Below are 16,705 nucleotides of genomic sequence, written 5' to 3' on the forward strand. Positions count from 1 at the left end.
TAATCTAAGTAGGCAACATGTGTTACTCTGGTGGGTAAATGTTTCTGCACTAATTATAAGAGGCTGTGGAATATGTTTGTGACATATAAACAACAGGAAATTAATGTATCTGATATGTCCTTGCTACAAATACCTATATCATGGGCTAGTTTGCTTTTTTTTTGGCTTTAAAACAAGACCAAGACTGTGGTTCTAGCTGAGCTGACTGACTGGGAACTGAATAGATTTGCAGCTCCTATTTCAGTCTGTGTAGAGAAGCAGAGGGGGGGGGGGGGGGGGGGGGGGGCAGAGGAGGACAAACTGACAGCATGCAGGGAGGGGAGTATGATCATAGACCTTCCTCCTATCGCAGTATGGCTTTAGATGATCTCCCAAACTTTCCTCCCCCTTTTAATAAAAAAACAGATTTGCTTTCTGATTGTCACATAAAAGAAGTATTTTTCCCAGAAAAGGCTAGATTTAAAAAATGCATTTTTAAAAATGAATGAACGGTCAGTTTTTCATGGCCGTTTTGCATCAGTGGGTCTCTAATGTTTTCATACTTTTCCCGGCAGTTTATCATCCGTTTTTCACGGACGTAAAAAAATAAACCTGATGAATTTAATTAGTCAGGAATTTTTTTGTTCCAACTCCCTAAAAACACCACAGTGCCCACATAGATAGTGCCAGTGCCCAAATAGTGCCACAGTGCTCACTTTAGATAGCGCCACACACCACCCCCTGTAGATCGTGCCATTAGGAGTAGAATCCCCGGGCAGAGAATTGCTAACGCTCTGGCTAGGAATTCTCGCATTACAAAGCACCTAACGTCACTGTCCACATATGGACAGTGAAGTCATGTGCTCCCCCTAGGAGCGGAATCCCCGGCCAGAGCGCTGCGGACGCACTGGCCGGGGATTCCCACATTACGAAGATCTTAACATCACTGTTCGTATATGGAGAGTGATGTCAGAGGCTTCTCCAGGAGCGGAATCCACGTCCAGAACGTTGCCGACCCTCTGGCTGGGGATTCAGGCATCTCAAAGCCAATACATCACTGTCTATATATGAACAGTGATATCAGGGGCTTTCCCAAAACAGAGTCCGCGGTCAGAGCGCGTGCGATGCTTTGGCCAGGGACTCCATAGTTGAAAGGGCTTCCCTGGGCTCAAGGCTATGCCTGGGGAGTTCTGGTGATGTATCCAGGGCCGGCCTTAGGATAGATGGCGCCCCGTGTGAAATGATCTTTCAGCGCCCAACCCCCATCATTAAAAAAAGCACCATAACAAAATTTAAATGCTGCTTTAGTGCCCCCATACAGTATAATAATATATTACAACCTCTTCAAAGACAGTATTTTGTCCTCTAATTTTGCCCACAGTATTATGCCCCCTGTAGTACCCCTACACAGTATAATGTCCGCTTAGTGGCTCCCACACAGTATAGTGGGCCCTGTAGATTTTGCTATACAGCCTCCCTGTAGACAGTGCCATAATCCCCCACCTCCTCCTTGTAGACAGTGCCCGCAAACAAAAATTGTACTCACCTAGGCCCCGTTCCCACGACGGGATCCTTGCGTAGGCCGGCGTGATCCTGTAGCCTAGTACAGAATTTCCCAACCTTTTCGGACTCGAGGCAGCACTGTAAAAGTTAAATTTCCTCAGGGCACCCCTACCAAAATTTTTTCCGAGAAAGACAGAAAACGGCTAAAAACAAGCACTACACTCGTAGGGTATGTTCACACAGCGTTTTTTGTTAGGCAAAAAAAATCTGCCTCAAGATTCCTTCAGGAACTTTGAAGCAGATTTTGTATTGACAGCGTTGTTTGATTTTTTTTTTTGCAATTTTTCTTAAGCCGTTTAAGCTAATGCAAAAGGCGCAGGCAAAAAAAGCACCAAACGAGCACCGCAGGTATTTTCTACCTCCTATTTCAGCCCCCTGGTAGGGAGCGCCACACAGCCCCCTGGTAGGGAGCGCCCCCTGGTAGGGAGCGCTACACACAGCCCCCTGGTAGGGAGCGCCACACAGCCCCCTGGTAGGGAGCGCCACACAGCCCCCTGGTAGGGAGCGCCACACAGCCCCCTGGTAGGGAGCGCCACACAGCCCACAGCCACCTTGTTGGTAGTGCCACACAGCCCACAGCCCCCTTGTTGGTAGTGCCACACAGCCCACTTGTTGGTAGCGCCACACAGCCCCCTTGTAGGTAGATAGCAACCCCCCCTTCCACTGTAGCTCCCTGAAGGAGTGGAATCCATGTGTGGCCGGGGATTTCTCTCCTGGAGCGCTCCACTTGATTTCTCTGTCCAAATATGGACAGTGACATCATGGGAACTTCTGAAGCGGAATCCCCGCCCACAGCGTTGCTGACGCGGAGACCGGGGATTAGACTCCAGAAGAAGCTCCTGTCGTCTGTGTCCATTTATGGCTAGTAATGTCATTGGCTTCTCCTGGTGTGGAATCCCCGGTCACAGCGTCTGCAACGCTGTGGACGGGGATTCCTCTTCAGGAGTTTCCCCTCAGGTCACTGTCTATATATGGACAGAGAAATCAAGCGGAACGCTCCAGGAGCGGAATCCCCGGCCACAATGGAGCTACAATGGCACTACTAGATAGAGCAGGGAGATACCTCTGCTATAGTGCCGTCGCTAGAGCTGTAGCAGCCCATGGGGGGGGGGGGCGGCGTGGGCACCCTCATGCCCAGTGTCGCCGCTAGCAGCCACTATAGCTCAGCGACACCACTGAGTGAAGAAGCGCACGGCTGGAAAGGCGACTGCTGAGTCGCCGGGCCCTTCTGAAACAAGTAGGGGAAGGGAGCCAGTGCAGCAGCGCCCCCTTCCACCTACTGGAGTTATGCGCCCTGCGCAAAGGCACAGGTCGCACACCCCTAAGGCCGGCCCTGAATGTATCCTACGTTATGCTTGTACAGTGGGATACGTCGGTGCCATCCATCGGAGATATACGTCGGGACTCCTTACGACACATACCTCAGACGGAAGTAAAAAAATTTAATGTGAACAAGCCCTCAATTGTATTAGAGTCCCCTTGTGAGGGCCAGGATCAGTTTTTACTGGCAGTCACAAAGATGGCTTTCTGAAAAACGTCCGTTAAACTGATCCAATGATTTCTACGGGGGCCGTGAAAACGGCAGAAAACATGTTCTAATTTTTGACAGCCAGTATTCGCGGCCATGAAAATACACCCATAGAATTTCATTGTTCTGAAACTGGCCGTGTGACGTCCGTTTTAACTGCTGTGTGAATATACCCTAATAAAGATGAGCAGTTGCTCATCTAGTTGCCCTTTTCTGCCTAATTAGGCTGTTTACAGACACTGAAAAGGGGTTGTGCACTAGTGGCCAGATTGCGGCATTAAGTAAGTCGCACAAAACACTCGCAAACACACAAACATCACTAAAGCGAATACATTTTACACTGTCCTTATCCTGTCTGTATCCGATCTTTAGCATAAAATCCTCTGACCACTTCTCTAGTAAGAGCTATTACATGCTACAGTCATAGCAATAATAATGATCACTAGAGAGCAATGTCTAATATCATTTTGACCAACGAAACGGATTTCGGTCAGAGAGAAATTAAATTTTAACCTACCTGGTGATACCATAATCAATATTAGTTAATGCATTAGATTAGGTTTAGGAATTTTCGATTATAGACTATAGCTACAGTTCGTGTAAGGGTTACATTGCATACACAACTCCTAATTGAAATTTACATGTCAAAATTGTTTGGCACATTTCTGTGCTTTTTAGCATTTCTTCAACACATACAACGGTGTACATAGACATGTGTGCTATATATGAACTCCTCACAAAAGTATATTTTGTTTGCATTTAGTTGCAAATTATTCATGCAATTTTTGCTTAGAATTGGATGCAAAGTTGTGTGGTTGTGCATATAAATTATTGTTGTGTTTTTATACATGAAATACACTATATATATTTGTCACATTTGCAGATGAATGCCAATTGATGCATGATCTCTGTTTTAGCATTTTTGAGAGCCCAAGATCTTGTTGATACTGACGCTTGTGGTATATTCTAAGTCTGGAGTGGACAGCTGCTGACAAGCAATAGCTCTCCGGCAGACTCGATCAATCCATGTATTACTTGGACAGTCATTTAACTTGCCTATATGTAATACCCCATTGCATAGCCTCCTTAAACGGGATTTCCGAGTTATTTAAAAAATTGGCCACGGTAGGAGGGATGCAAAAAAAACAAAAAAAACAAAGGGGACGTCATTGTTGCAGCTATGTCAATAAAAAGCAGCGGGGAGGAACGGTGCTGAAAAGACAGGGATCTGTGAGGTGAGTAATGGCTCTTTTTTTTTTTTTTTGCATCCCTACTACCTTGGCCAATTTTTGAAATAACTCGGAAAACCCCTTTAATGTTTCCCCCAGCAAAATCAGCTGTTAGTCTACTTAGGCCTCTGACAAAGGTTTACTCACAATTCAATCTCTTTACAAAGAGGTGCTGGAAGGGTACAGTTCTTGAGGTTCTGGCATTCTTCTGAAGTACAGATGCTGTGATAAGACAATTTTTCTAAAGTCACACGGTAAATGCACTCTGAGTGGCGTATTCTATGGTACATCTAAAAGATGGAGTAACATGGGAAAATGAAACCAAACCAGTTTTATACGTACAATCCCAGTGCACAATCAATAAATGGTATTTTTAATTAAAGAGCCCCCTTAGCTAATAGACCTAGATCTCTATGAAAGAGCTTTGCATATAAAGCTTAAATGGACACTCACACATTTCGAACAACTTATACCACTACTAAGTATACCAAAGCCTTATATAAGCGATCAGAAAATCGCATTCTGAAGTCCCCTAGTGGTACTAAAAAAAGTAAATTATGTGAAACAAAGATGCTGAACAGTTTAACAAAATAAAAAGAGTTGTAATGAAAAAGATGGTTCTCAAAAAAAATAACGTCGGAATCGCTATTTTTGCCTAAAAATATGGCTAAAGCGACAGACAAAAAAAATCTGGTTATTGAAATGCGGTCATGCCGAAACAAAATATTTTAGTTTAAAAGACTAGTTGTGCAAAAGTAGTAAAACAAAAAAAAAAAAACTGTACATATGTGGTATCACCGTAATTTTACCGACCCATAGAATAAAGGTAATGTTATTTATGTCGCACGGTGAACAGCATAAATTTCAAAAGCAAAGAACAATGGCAGAACTGCTGTTTTTTTCCCTTTCCCTCCCCAAAAAAGGTTAATAAAAGTTAATAAAAAAAAGTGGGTCGATGGAAAAATGTGACGATGCAATCGACAATAGAAAAATGAAAAAAAATGCTTGCTCATTAAAGCCTAAAATAGGCTGGTCACTAAGTGGTTAAAGGGGTTATCCGGTCTTTAAAAACGATGTGCAGATTATTTAAGTACAGTAAGAGGTCACTTACTAATGTACTCTCTGTAGCTCAGATGTCTCTGTTAGGGTATGTTCACACAGCTTATTTTCAGCCATTTTTCGGGGGCGTGAACGCCCCGAAAAATGGCTGAAAATACAGAGGCTGTATGCCTCCAAAAATCTGCCCATTAAGTTTAATGGGAAAAACGGCGTTCCATTCCCACGGGGCGTTTTTTCACACGGCTGTTTTTAAAAACACCCTGTAAAAAAGAAGTACATGTCACTTCTTCAGCCATTTTTGAGGCCGTTTTTCATTGTCTCAACATAAAAAACAGCTCCAAAAACGCATCAAAAAACGCTCGATGCATAAAAAAACTACTGAAAATCACAGGCTGTTTTCCCTTGAAAACAGCTCCGTATTTTACAGCCGTTTTTACAGTGTGAACATATCCTTAGACTTTGCTATCTCCGTTGTTCTGCTCCGTCATAAGAGCAGAACAACGAAAATTACGGCAGTGATGTATGGCTGACACCAATGGTTCCCATGACGGAAACCCATTGACTTCAATGGGCTCTATCGAGTTTGTCAAGGTGTCCGTGGTTTTAACAAAAAAATAAAAATAGGGCAGCTTGCGGCGCTATTTTTCCCGTCATCTTATACTGGAGCCTCCAAGGCAGACGTTTATATAGCCTAAGGCCTCATGCACACGAATGTATTTTTTTCCTCCCGTAAATACTGGTGTAAATACGGGTCCTTGGTCACGCGTATTCGACCCGTATTGCACCAGTATTTACGGACCCGTGCCCGTAAACACGGGTCCGGTGTCACCAGTATTCCACCCGTATTTACGGGCACATTTTTCGCTACAAAATTGCACTGCACTAATCGGCAGCCCCTTCTCTCTATCAGTGCAGGATAGAGAGAAGGGACAGCCCTTTCCGCAGTAAAAGTAAAAGAAATTCATACTTACCCGGCCGTTGTCTTGGTGACGCGTCCCTCTTTCGACATCCAGCCCGACCTCCCTTGACAACGCGGCAGTCCATGAGACCGCTGCAGCCTGTGATTGGCTGCAGCGGTCACATGGGCTGAAATGTCATCCCAGGAGGCCGGACTGGAGGAAAAAGCAGGGAGTTCTGGGTACGTATCAACGTTTTTTTTTACAGGTTGATCTATATTGTGATCGGTAGTTTCTGTCCAGCGTGCTGAAAGAGTTACTGCCGATCGATTAACTCTTTCAGCACCCTGGACAGTGACTATCCCCTGACGTCGCCTAGCAATGCTCCCGTAATTACGGGTGCACACACCTTCTATGGGTCTGCCCGTGCCGTAATTACGGCCTGAAATAGTTCATGTTCTATATTTTTCAACGGCACGGGCACCGTCCCGTAAGCATACGGGGAGGTACCTGTGGCCAAGACTTTATCTATGATATGAAAATGAATGCCGGTAAAACAATTTTTCGTTTTATCAAAGAGGATACAAATCTCTTTGAAAGTATTAGATGGAGGGGAAAATAGGAAATGTAAGGAAATTTATTGACTATAAACTTATATATCTAGAGAGAACTTTCCTTTCCTTCCCTAAGAACTAATGGGAACTTCTAATTGAAATTGAAAATGAAGCATATATAAACAGCACATGCCTTGACTGCAATAATGGCTCTGAGGAAGTCCAAGATGGGATGAAACGCGTTAGCCAATTACCTTTAGACACGTGTGTCTGTGACGTCACACACCGTGTACCTGTGCTAGATTCTAATCCTAGGCTGTAATGAGTTCAGTCGTGCCTGCACTACACCTGAACGTGAGGAGGCAGAAAGGGAGATAGATCTGGACAAACCCGTAAAAAACCATGAGAAATACCATGTAAGAGAGAGGCTTCTCTGGACCTTTTGCTAACTGGATCCCGTCCTAAAAGACGTATTGGAACCTGGACTACACTCCTAACACAAAGGTACCAGTGAATGAACCTCTAGCCAAGAGCTGGAAATAACTTTCTCCGAGCATACTTTGGGAGTGTCTTTTACGTATCTCTCGCAAACACATGAAGTGAATTGGAAGTAGCTGAACTTCAGGAAGAGAAAATCTGATTTTCTCTCTTGGCATAAAGCCTCTACTATCTGGCCATCTCCAGTTACATACGGATGTTATGTTATATTATGTGGATTACTATCTCTCCGGAATTATATACTGCTTATTATATTGCTTAAAGATATATTTGGATGCATGCATCTACTGCTCGGAATATTGAAATAGCGCCCGCATTAATGTTAATGATATATTACCATGTTTAATGTAATTTCATAATTGTGATAATTGCTAAATATTTTAATAATTAAATAATTTTGTATTTTGTTTAATTAGTTTGTACTTCGTATTTAATCTCCACCCAAGTATGCTGGTTTGGTTCAATATTTTTTCTTCTTTTGCTAATTACAGAACTACCTAACACCTTGTAATAGAGGGGCATGAAGGCGGCTGTAAATATAGGCAATGTATGTGAGAGAAGACTCATTAGAACTGTAGTCCTATACATAGATATCCCATCCGCAGAAAACCTTGGCAGAATCACAACAGAGATGTTGTACAGAGCTATTTAGGATAAAAAAATAAATTAAAAAAAATAACTACTTCTGAGCTATGGTGGAATCACCTTGGGACCATTGAGACAAAGACAGGAACTTTTCAGTACTTTTTATAATCTCAAAGAACCCCCTTAACACCAATTATTCTTTCACCATTTCTATTAAATCTGTTTATTGGACATATGAAAATACATGTAATGTAAAGGTACTTCGTAAATACTGAATCACTTGTTTATGAGCAAACAAAAGTGCAAAATGAAATAATGTACATAAGAATAAAACCAACATAGAGAAAGAAGGTGCATTTTTCAAGGAGGCTTCTAAAAACTGAAAATCAAGCACTGGGATGAGATATAACACATACTAGGAAGCTACTGTAGCATCTATGTGTCTCTTTCTGCCTTTCTCTTACTCTTTTCTGGCTCCCTCTTTCCCCTTTGCTCCACAGTCAAAGTGAGTAAGGGGGGGGGGGGGGGGGGGTAGCCTCCTAGGTTGAAAAAGAGACATTTTTCTCTAAAAAGATATGTTACAAAGTTTCTTATATATGATTGTACTATTGGCTTATGCAAATGTGCTTTAAAGTGCAGTGCCTATTTAGACCTTTGTAAGGTTAATGAGGTCACTGCCAATGAACTCTAAACATGTAATATTAGAGTACATCTAACAGGAGAGGTAGTATGACAACTAATTAGGCTATCTAGCGTCATCAGATATCCACCAGCTCGAGGTTTTGGGGAGGAGTCAAAAGTTTAACCACGGTTGCCATAGGAGGCAGAATTTTTTGGGGAGGGAAATGCAGTACAAAATGTAAAAGTTCTTCTAGCCTGCAAACGTCTGAGACTTTATAAAGCCAATGTCGGATGGAGGGGGATTGACTTGTCAAATAAAGTGGTATCAAGGCTTTCGCTGCTTGGATCATATGAAGAAAGAGGTAAAGCATATGGAATCTCAAGTCTTTAGGAGAAAGAGTGAGAAAAATAATGTCTATGGGGTTATTGGCAAATTTGTCTAATGATCTCCTGCACCCTTTCCAAGTAAGGAGTTTCCCACAAATCTTTGGACAGATCCACCATATGTGTAGGTAGGAACCAGAGTCTGATTGGCACCTCTAACAGGTGGTTTACTTATATGTAGCCCCTCTTGGGTTTGATACCAACTGGTAATGAGTTTATATACAGCAAATTACTTAAAGAGGCTCTGTCACCAGATTTTGCAACCCCTATCTGCTATTGCAGCAGATAGGTGCTGCAATGTAGATTACAGTAACGTTTTTATTTTAAAAAAACGAGCATTTTTGGCCAAGTTATGACCATTTTTGTAGTTATGCAAATGAGGCTTGCAAAAGTCCAAGTGGGTGTGTTTAAAAGTACAAGTCCAAGTGGGTGTGTATTATGTGCGTACATCGGGGCGTTTTTAATACTTTCACTAGCTGGGCGCTCTGATGAGAAGTAACATCCTCTTCTCTTCAGAACGCCCAGCTTGTGACAGTGCAGATCTGTGACGTCACTCACAGGTCCTGCATCGTGACGGCCACATCGGCACCAGAGGCTACAGCTGATTCTGCAGCAGCATCAGCGTTTGCAGGTAAGTCGATCTTACCTGCAAACGCTGATGCTGCTGCAGAATCAGCTGTAGCCTCTGGTGCCGATGTGGCCGTCACGATGCAGGACCTGTGAGTGACGTCACAGATCTGCACTGTCACAAGCTGGGCGTTCTGAAGAGAAGAGGATGTTACTTCTCTTCACAGCGCCCAGCTAGTAAAAGTATTAAAAACGCCCCGATGTACGCACCTAATACACGCCCACTTGGACTTTTACTTTTAAACACACCCACTTGGACTTTTGCAAGCCTCATTTGCATAATTACAAAAATGGTCATAACTTGGCCAAAAATGCTCGTTTTTTAAAAATAAAAACGTTACTGTAATCTACATTGCAGCGCCTATCTGCTGCAATAGCAGATAGGGGTTGCAAAATCTGGTGACAGAGCCTCTTTAAAGCTTTATGCACCTTAAGGTGCTGTGGGTGTTTGAGGGCTATAGAAGCTTCGTGGGCAGATAAGATGCAAACTTCGGATTCCTAAGCATGTAAAAAGGTGGGCATACAATCAATTCTTTCACCATTTCAATGATAAAATAGAAAGAATAAATTTACATGATGTTTTCTAGATTAAGACAACACAAAAAAATTAAACCAACTCACGTTTGCACAGTGTAAGGCTAAAGCGCAGAAAACAGCAAACATTTTGAAGTTGTTCTCGTCTGATTTGGAGAAGGCACTTCCACTTAGTTTGTTCACCATCTGTACAACACCAATAACACTCCCTCTGCTTACAATAGGCATGCACAGGATATTCCTTGTCGTATAACCTGTATAAAGATCTACTTCTCTGCAGAAATACAAAAATGTCAGTTAGAGTCAGAATTTAAAGTGATATGACGCAAATAGTTTCTACATCATCTTTTTCATTGTTACATAGTTATTTAGATTAAAAAAAATAAACCATGTCCAGACAAGTTAACCTTTCCCTTACGTCCTACAGCAGCACAATAATGGGGTATTTCTGCCCCTGTGAACTAGAAGGACAGATGGAATTTTTAATTTAATCAAACTAATTAACTAGAGCCACCTCCCTACATAAGGACTAAATGCCCCTGCTACCATGTGTTTTCTTTTGTCCTGTGGACTTGGACAAGATGGGTTTGTATTGTGTTACTGTTTTCATTTGTTACACTGAAATTCCTACATTCCTGGGAGGTGTTCTAAGGGTGTTTTAACCCCATGCAGTCTGGAGACTGCACTGCAGCCTGCTATTAATGTTTTAGCTGTTTGTTGCAAAAATGCACCTTAACTTTTTCCTCCCTCTAGGAACACTTGGGACGTACCAAGTGTTAAGGCGGAAGTGCCCTGAGTGTTCAGCGTATCTCAGATAAGAGTTTGAGAAAATTAGTATGAAGAGTAAGGCCTCATTCACACGGCAGGGTTTCCCGGCCGGGTGCCGGCCGTTCATAAATCGGCCGGCACCCGGCTGCATTAGGAATAATAGACCCCTAATGGGGCTATTCACACGACCGATTTTTTGACGGCCGGGAAACCCGGCCGTCAAAAAATAGGACATGCTCTATCTTCGCCCGGGTACCCGGCCGCCCGGCTCCCATAGAAGTCTATGGGGCCGGGTATTACACGGCCATCACCGGAATGTGTTCCGAGTGATGGCCGGGTTTCCCGGCGCGTGCGCTCTATCTCCTCCTCCTCACAGCGCAGAGTGCATGTGAGGAGGAGGAGTTGATGCCATTCTGACGAATGGCATCGCTGTACACTGTGTGGCAGGGCCGGGGTGTACAGCAGGTGGAAGGGAGCGCTGGCTCCCGTCCCCTGCTTGTATTCCTGGCCCGGCGACACCTTCGATGGCGCCGCTAGTAGCAGCAGCTGCTGCTGCGGCTGCTACTACTGTAGCGACGCCACTATAGCAGAGCGGGGAGGTCTCTCCCCGCTCTGCTATGTGCTAGCCGCACTTTAGCTCCTTGAAGGAGCGGAATCCCCGTGTTTTCGGGGATTCCGCTCCTGGACAGAGCGCTTGATGTCTCTGTCCATATCTGGGCAGTGACATCAGGGGAAACTCCTGAAGCGGAATCCCCGAACACATGGGGATTCCCTTTCAGGAGTTGCCGCTGATGTCACTGTCCGGATCTGCCCGGCCCGGCACGGATGCAAAACTTTATGCAAACCGGCCGGGCAGAATTTACCGGCCGGCACTCGGGCTCGGGAACGACCCGTTCGTGTGAATCCCGCCTAAGCCTCTTTGTTCATGTATGCATTTAGTCTGAACATATTGCTGCACTGCCCCATTGAGTGCAGCGATCATTTGGTTTTATACTTATTTTTTTCTTGGTATAAATTTCTAATTAATTAATTTCTTAGATGTCTTCAGCAGGTTCTGGCGGCAGAGATTGGAGGAAGCTCCTCAGCAGAAACCGTTGCCTGCTAGAGACGCACCAATATACTCAGACAGATTGGAGCATGTATGCTGTGTAACAAGGGTCTGTGTGCAGCCCCAGCTGTGAGGTTTAAAGGAAAACAGCCTCCAATTGAGAGCACAGTAGCTGCAGGGACTGTAAGGGCATGACCACACATGGCGGAATTCCTCCGCAACTGTCCGCATCGATGCCGCACAGAATCTGCGTTGCAGATTCTGCAGCGGATCTGCACAAAATGTGCAGTACATTGATGCGGACTAGCTGCTGCAGACTGCGGGAAAAGTGCTTCCCTTCTCCCTATTCAGTGCAGGATAGAGAGAAGGGACAGCACTTTCCCTAGTGAAAGTAAACGATTTTCATACTTACCGGCCGTTGTCTTGGTGACGCGTCCCTCTTTCGGCATCCAGCCCGACCTCCCTGGATGACGCGCCAGTCCATGTGACCGCTGCAGCCTGTGCTTGGCCTGTGATTGGCTGCAGCCGTCACTTACACTGAAACGTCATCCTGGGAGGCCGGACTGGAGACAGACGAAGGGAGTTCTCGGTAAGTATGAACTTATATGTTTTTTTACAGATACATGTATATTGGGATCGGTAGTCACTGTCCCGGGTGCAGAAACAGTTACTGCCGATCGCTTAACTCTTTCAGCACCCTGGACAGTGACTATTTACAGACGTCTCCTAGCAACGCTCCCGTCATTACGGGAGCCCCATTGACTTCCTCAGTCTGGCTGTAGACCTAGAAATACCTAGGTCCAGCCAGAATGAAGAAATGTCAAGTTAAAAAAGCAAGACGCATCCGCAGCACACATGACATGTGCATGACAGCTGCGGACTTCATTGCGGAACTTAGAATCTCCATTGAAGTCAATGGAGAAATTCCGCCATGAGTCCGCCACTGCTCCGCAACAGACAGAGCATGCTGCGGACACCAAATTCCGCTCCGCAGCCTATGCTCCGCAGCGGAATTGTACGCATCGTGTAAACGAACACTGCTAAATTAAAGTGAAAGTCAATGGAGAAACGGCTCCGCTGCGGATTAACGCTGCGGAGTGTCCGCAGCGGAATTTAAGTGGAATTCCGCCATGTGTGAACCCGCCCTAATATTCCCCTGCCTGTAGCTAGCAACTTTTAGGTGCCAAGATTGTCGTCCTTGCATCCTTGCTGATGAACCATCATTACACGATCATGTCTATGGCTATTTTTAACTAATATACCCGCCCGTGTCAAAGTGCAGAAGCTATGCAGCTTAGGGAGAACGGTGATTTAAGGACTGCTTAAAAATCCACGCTGAGATAGAAGAATTTGTCTGCCTTCTTCCAGGAAAGCCTAAGGGTATGTGCACACACACTAATTACGTCCATAATTGACGGACGTATTTCGGCCGCAAGTACCGGACCGAACACAGTGCAGGGAGCCGGGCTCCTAGCATCATACTTATGTACGATGCTAGGAGTCCCTGCCTCGCTGCAGGACAACTGTCCCGTACTGTAATCATGTTTTCAACGCCCCAAGTCAATTTATCATTCTAATTAAAATTGATGAAGTCCATTCGGTCAAGGGACCAGGGGGAAGCTCTCGTCTCCACCTCTTGGGGGCCTAGGGCCTTCAAAGTGGATGAAGCTTTGGAAAAAAGCTATGATGGCAGTAGAGAAAACATCCTGAATATGGTCCATGTTTCCTATGGATGAGCAACACTTAAGCAGTGAGGTCCCCCTCCAAGGTTATATGGCTATCGCCAGGCTTACTGTTGTACCTGCTGAGTTTCAGGTCAAATCTCCAAGTGTGCACCTGAACGGCCTACTCTGTTGAGCAGGGCCAGTGGAACAATTTATTACGGACCGCAGGAGTGCCCAGCAACATTTGCCACTCCAGCTATTGTGTGACTACAACTCCCAGCATTTCCTGAAAGCCAAAGACTTTATTTTTAATAAATTACAAAAGACCTTATCCTACAGCTAAGATAAATATAGCAGGCTAGGCTGTAGGTGCCTGCTCTCGTCAGGTCGCAAGTACCAGCGTGGGAGAGCTGGCTAGGAATCCGTGCCTAGTTCCATTGACTTTTGGAAATCTCCAAGGCTCACCAAAAATGGATTCTAACAGATCCAAGGTTATATAGATGCCAGAGTTACATGTGATATCATCAATTTGAGCCCTGACTACCTGGGTGATACTATCCTAACAGGTAAGATTTTCAGTCAGGACTATGGCCCTATCTACCACTGGTACACACTCTCACTAGCTTAACCCCTTACCGCACCAGGACGCACCGGTACGTCCTCATTGAAGTGCTTTAAGGCACCAGGGCGTACCGGTGCGTTCTGGCTAAAAACTGTCACCCTGTCAAAGGACAAGGTGACAGAACTGTGCCGTCAACTGTTTGACAGTTGATCGGCACAGTAAGACGGCAGGGGACCATTCACACCGGTCTCTTGCCGGCGATCGCTGTGATTGGTCAGTCAAAGCAGACTGACCAATCACAGCTCCATGTCGTAGTGTATGTGATGGCGCTGGCTCAGAAGCTGAGCCAGCGCTATCACCGCCGGGTATCGGTTGTGCAACACCCCGCTGTAACGGCCAGGACTGGAGCTAGGCTCCGATCCAGCCGATTAACCCCTTCGATGCATCGAAGTGTATTGTAGCCTGTCGGCAACCACGATGGTTGCCACGGGCGCGGGTGTCAGCTGTTTGTCACAGCTGACATCGTGCCCTAACGGCCAGGACCGGAGCTAGGCTCCGATCCAGCCGATTAACCCCTTAGATGCAGCTTTGGCTGCATCTAAGTGATTAGATCGTACCCTATGGTTGCTAATGACAACCATCGGCACCCGCGGGTGTTTCGATGGTTGATATGGCAACCATAGCCTAATAATCGCTACCTAGTACGGAAGCCTATTAGGCCCCGCTGGGAGGCGAAGCCTAATAGGCTTGCTGTCAGTGAATAGCTGACAGCTCTAATACACTGCACTATGTAGGTAGTGCAGTGTATTAGAATAGCGATCAGGGCTTCATGCCTTCAAGTTCCCTAATGGGACAAAAAAAAAGTTAAAACAAGTTAATAAAAATGTTGTCAAAAAGTTTAAAAAAATACGTTTCATGTTAAAAAACACTAGAACAGCCTTTTTTCCTATAAGAAGTCTTTTATTATAGGAAAAACCAAAAAAACATTTAAAAAAAAGTACACATATGTGGTATCCCCGCGTCCGTAACGACCCAAACTATAAAAATATCACGCTATTTTACCCGTACGGTGAACACCGTAAAAAAATTAAATAACAAACTATTCCAAAATCGCTGTTTGTTAGTCACTACCCCTCGCAAAACAGAATAAAAAAAAGGATCTAAAAGTTACATGTACCCCAAAATTCTACCATTAAAAACTGCAGCCCGTCCCGCAAAAAACAAGCCCTCCCACCGCTTTTTTGACGGAAAAATAAAAAAGTTATGGCTCTCAGAATATGGTGACACCAAAAATAAATTATTTGAAACAAAAGTGATTTTATCGTGCAGACGCTGCAAAACATAAGAAAAACTATATACATATGGTATCGCCATAATCGTACCGACCCGCAGAATTAAAATTTTCATTAATAGCGCATGGCGAACGCCGTAAAAAAATAAATAATAAAAAACATCAGAATTGCAGGTTTTTGGTCACCTTGCTTGCCAAAAAAATGAAATACAAAGTGATCAAAAAATCGCATGTACCCCAAAATGGTACCAATGAAATCTACAGATTGTCCCGCAACAAATAAGCCCTCACCCAGCTCCGGTGGAGAAAAAATAAAGACATTTTGGCTCTCAGAATATGGCGATGCAAAATGTGAAGTGTGTCCAAAAGCAGATAAGATTGGGCACCATTTATCAGTGCGACACCGGCCACACATCTGTGGATAATTATTATACCCTCTTATTATACCCTGATGTTCTCCGCACAGATTACATGTACCCCCACATCATAAACTGAAATACCAGTAATACCCCAAACAGAACAACTAGCGAGCAAAATCCACGCTCCAAAAGCCAAATGGCGCTCCCTCCCTTCTGAGCCCTGCACCGTGTCCAAGCAGCAGTGTACGTCCACATATATGGCATCGCCATACCCGGGAGAACCCGCTTAACAGTTTGAGGTATTTGTCTTCAGTGGCACGAACTGGGCACAAAATATTGTGCACTAAAATGGCACATACCTGTGGAAATTTGCAATTTTCACTTTGCACCATCCACTGAGCATTAATTTCTAATAGAAAAAAAAACCTGTGTGGTCAAAATGCCTTCAGGGGTGCAGTTTGCAAAATGGGGGTCACTACTTGGGGGGTTGTTTTACTATTTGACCCCAGAGCTCTGCCATTGTGGGCTAATGCTGCGAAAATCACCAAAATAGGCCTCACATGCGCCTTTCACTCCTAAGCCCTGTCATATGTCCAGGCAAATGATAAATGCCTTGGAGGGGTGTAGTTTACAAAATGGGGTCACTTCTCATGGTTTTACACTCTACTCTGGTACCTAAGAGCGCTCTGCAAACGCGACATGGCACCCGTACACCAGTCCAGCAAAATCTGTGCTCTAAAAGCCACATGGCACTCCTTCCATTTTGAGCTCTGCCATGTGCCCAAACAGCAGTTTAGGGCCACACATGGGGTATTGCCGTACTCGGGAAAAATTGGGTAACAAATTATATGTTGTTTTTTCTCCTATTACCCCCTGCGGGGGAAAAAAAATGGGTGCAAAACTACATATTTTTGGGAAAAAAAATAATTTTTCATTTTCACTGCCTCATTCTAATA

The 16,705-nt window shown here is 44.6% G+C and overlaps 1 protein-coding gene across 1 annotated transcript in view; it reads right to left on the minus strand.

The window, feature by feature from the left end:
- PDE10A (phosphodiesterase 10A) overlaps positions 1 to 16,705 on the minus strand; it is a 235,733-nt gene that overhangs the window by 48,867 nt on the left and 170,161 nt on the right. The window contains exons 13-14 of the mRNA XM_075862555.1: positions 10,145 to 10,331; positions 4,447 to 4,589 (exon numbers count right to left, since the gene is read on the minus strand). Of these exons, the coding sequence (XP_075718670.1) occupies positions 4,447 to 4,589; positions 10,145 to 10,331 (330 nt within the window). The remainder of the gene's footprint in view (positions 1 to 4,446; positions 4,590 to 10,144; positions 10,332 to 16,705) is intronic.

Source organism: Rhinoderma darwinii, chromosome 4, assembly GCF_050947455.1.
Source record: "Rhinoderma darwinii isolate aRhiDar2 chromosome 4, aRhiDar2.hap1, whole genome shotgun sequence".
Lineage (NCBI taxonomy): Eukaryota > Metazoa > Chordata > Amphibia > Anura > Rhinodermatidae > Rhinoderma > Rhinoderma darwinii.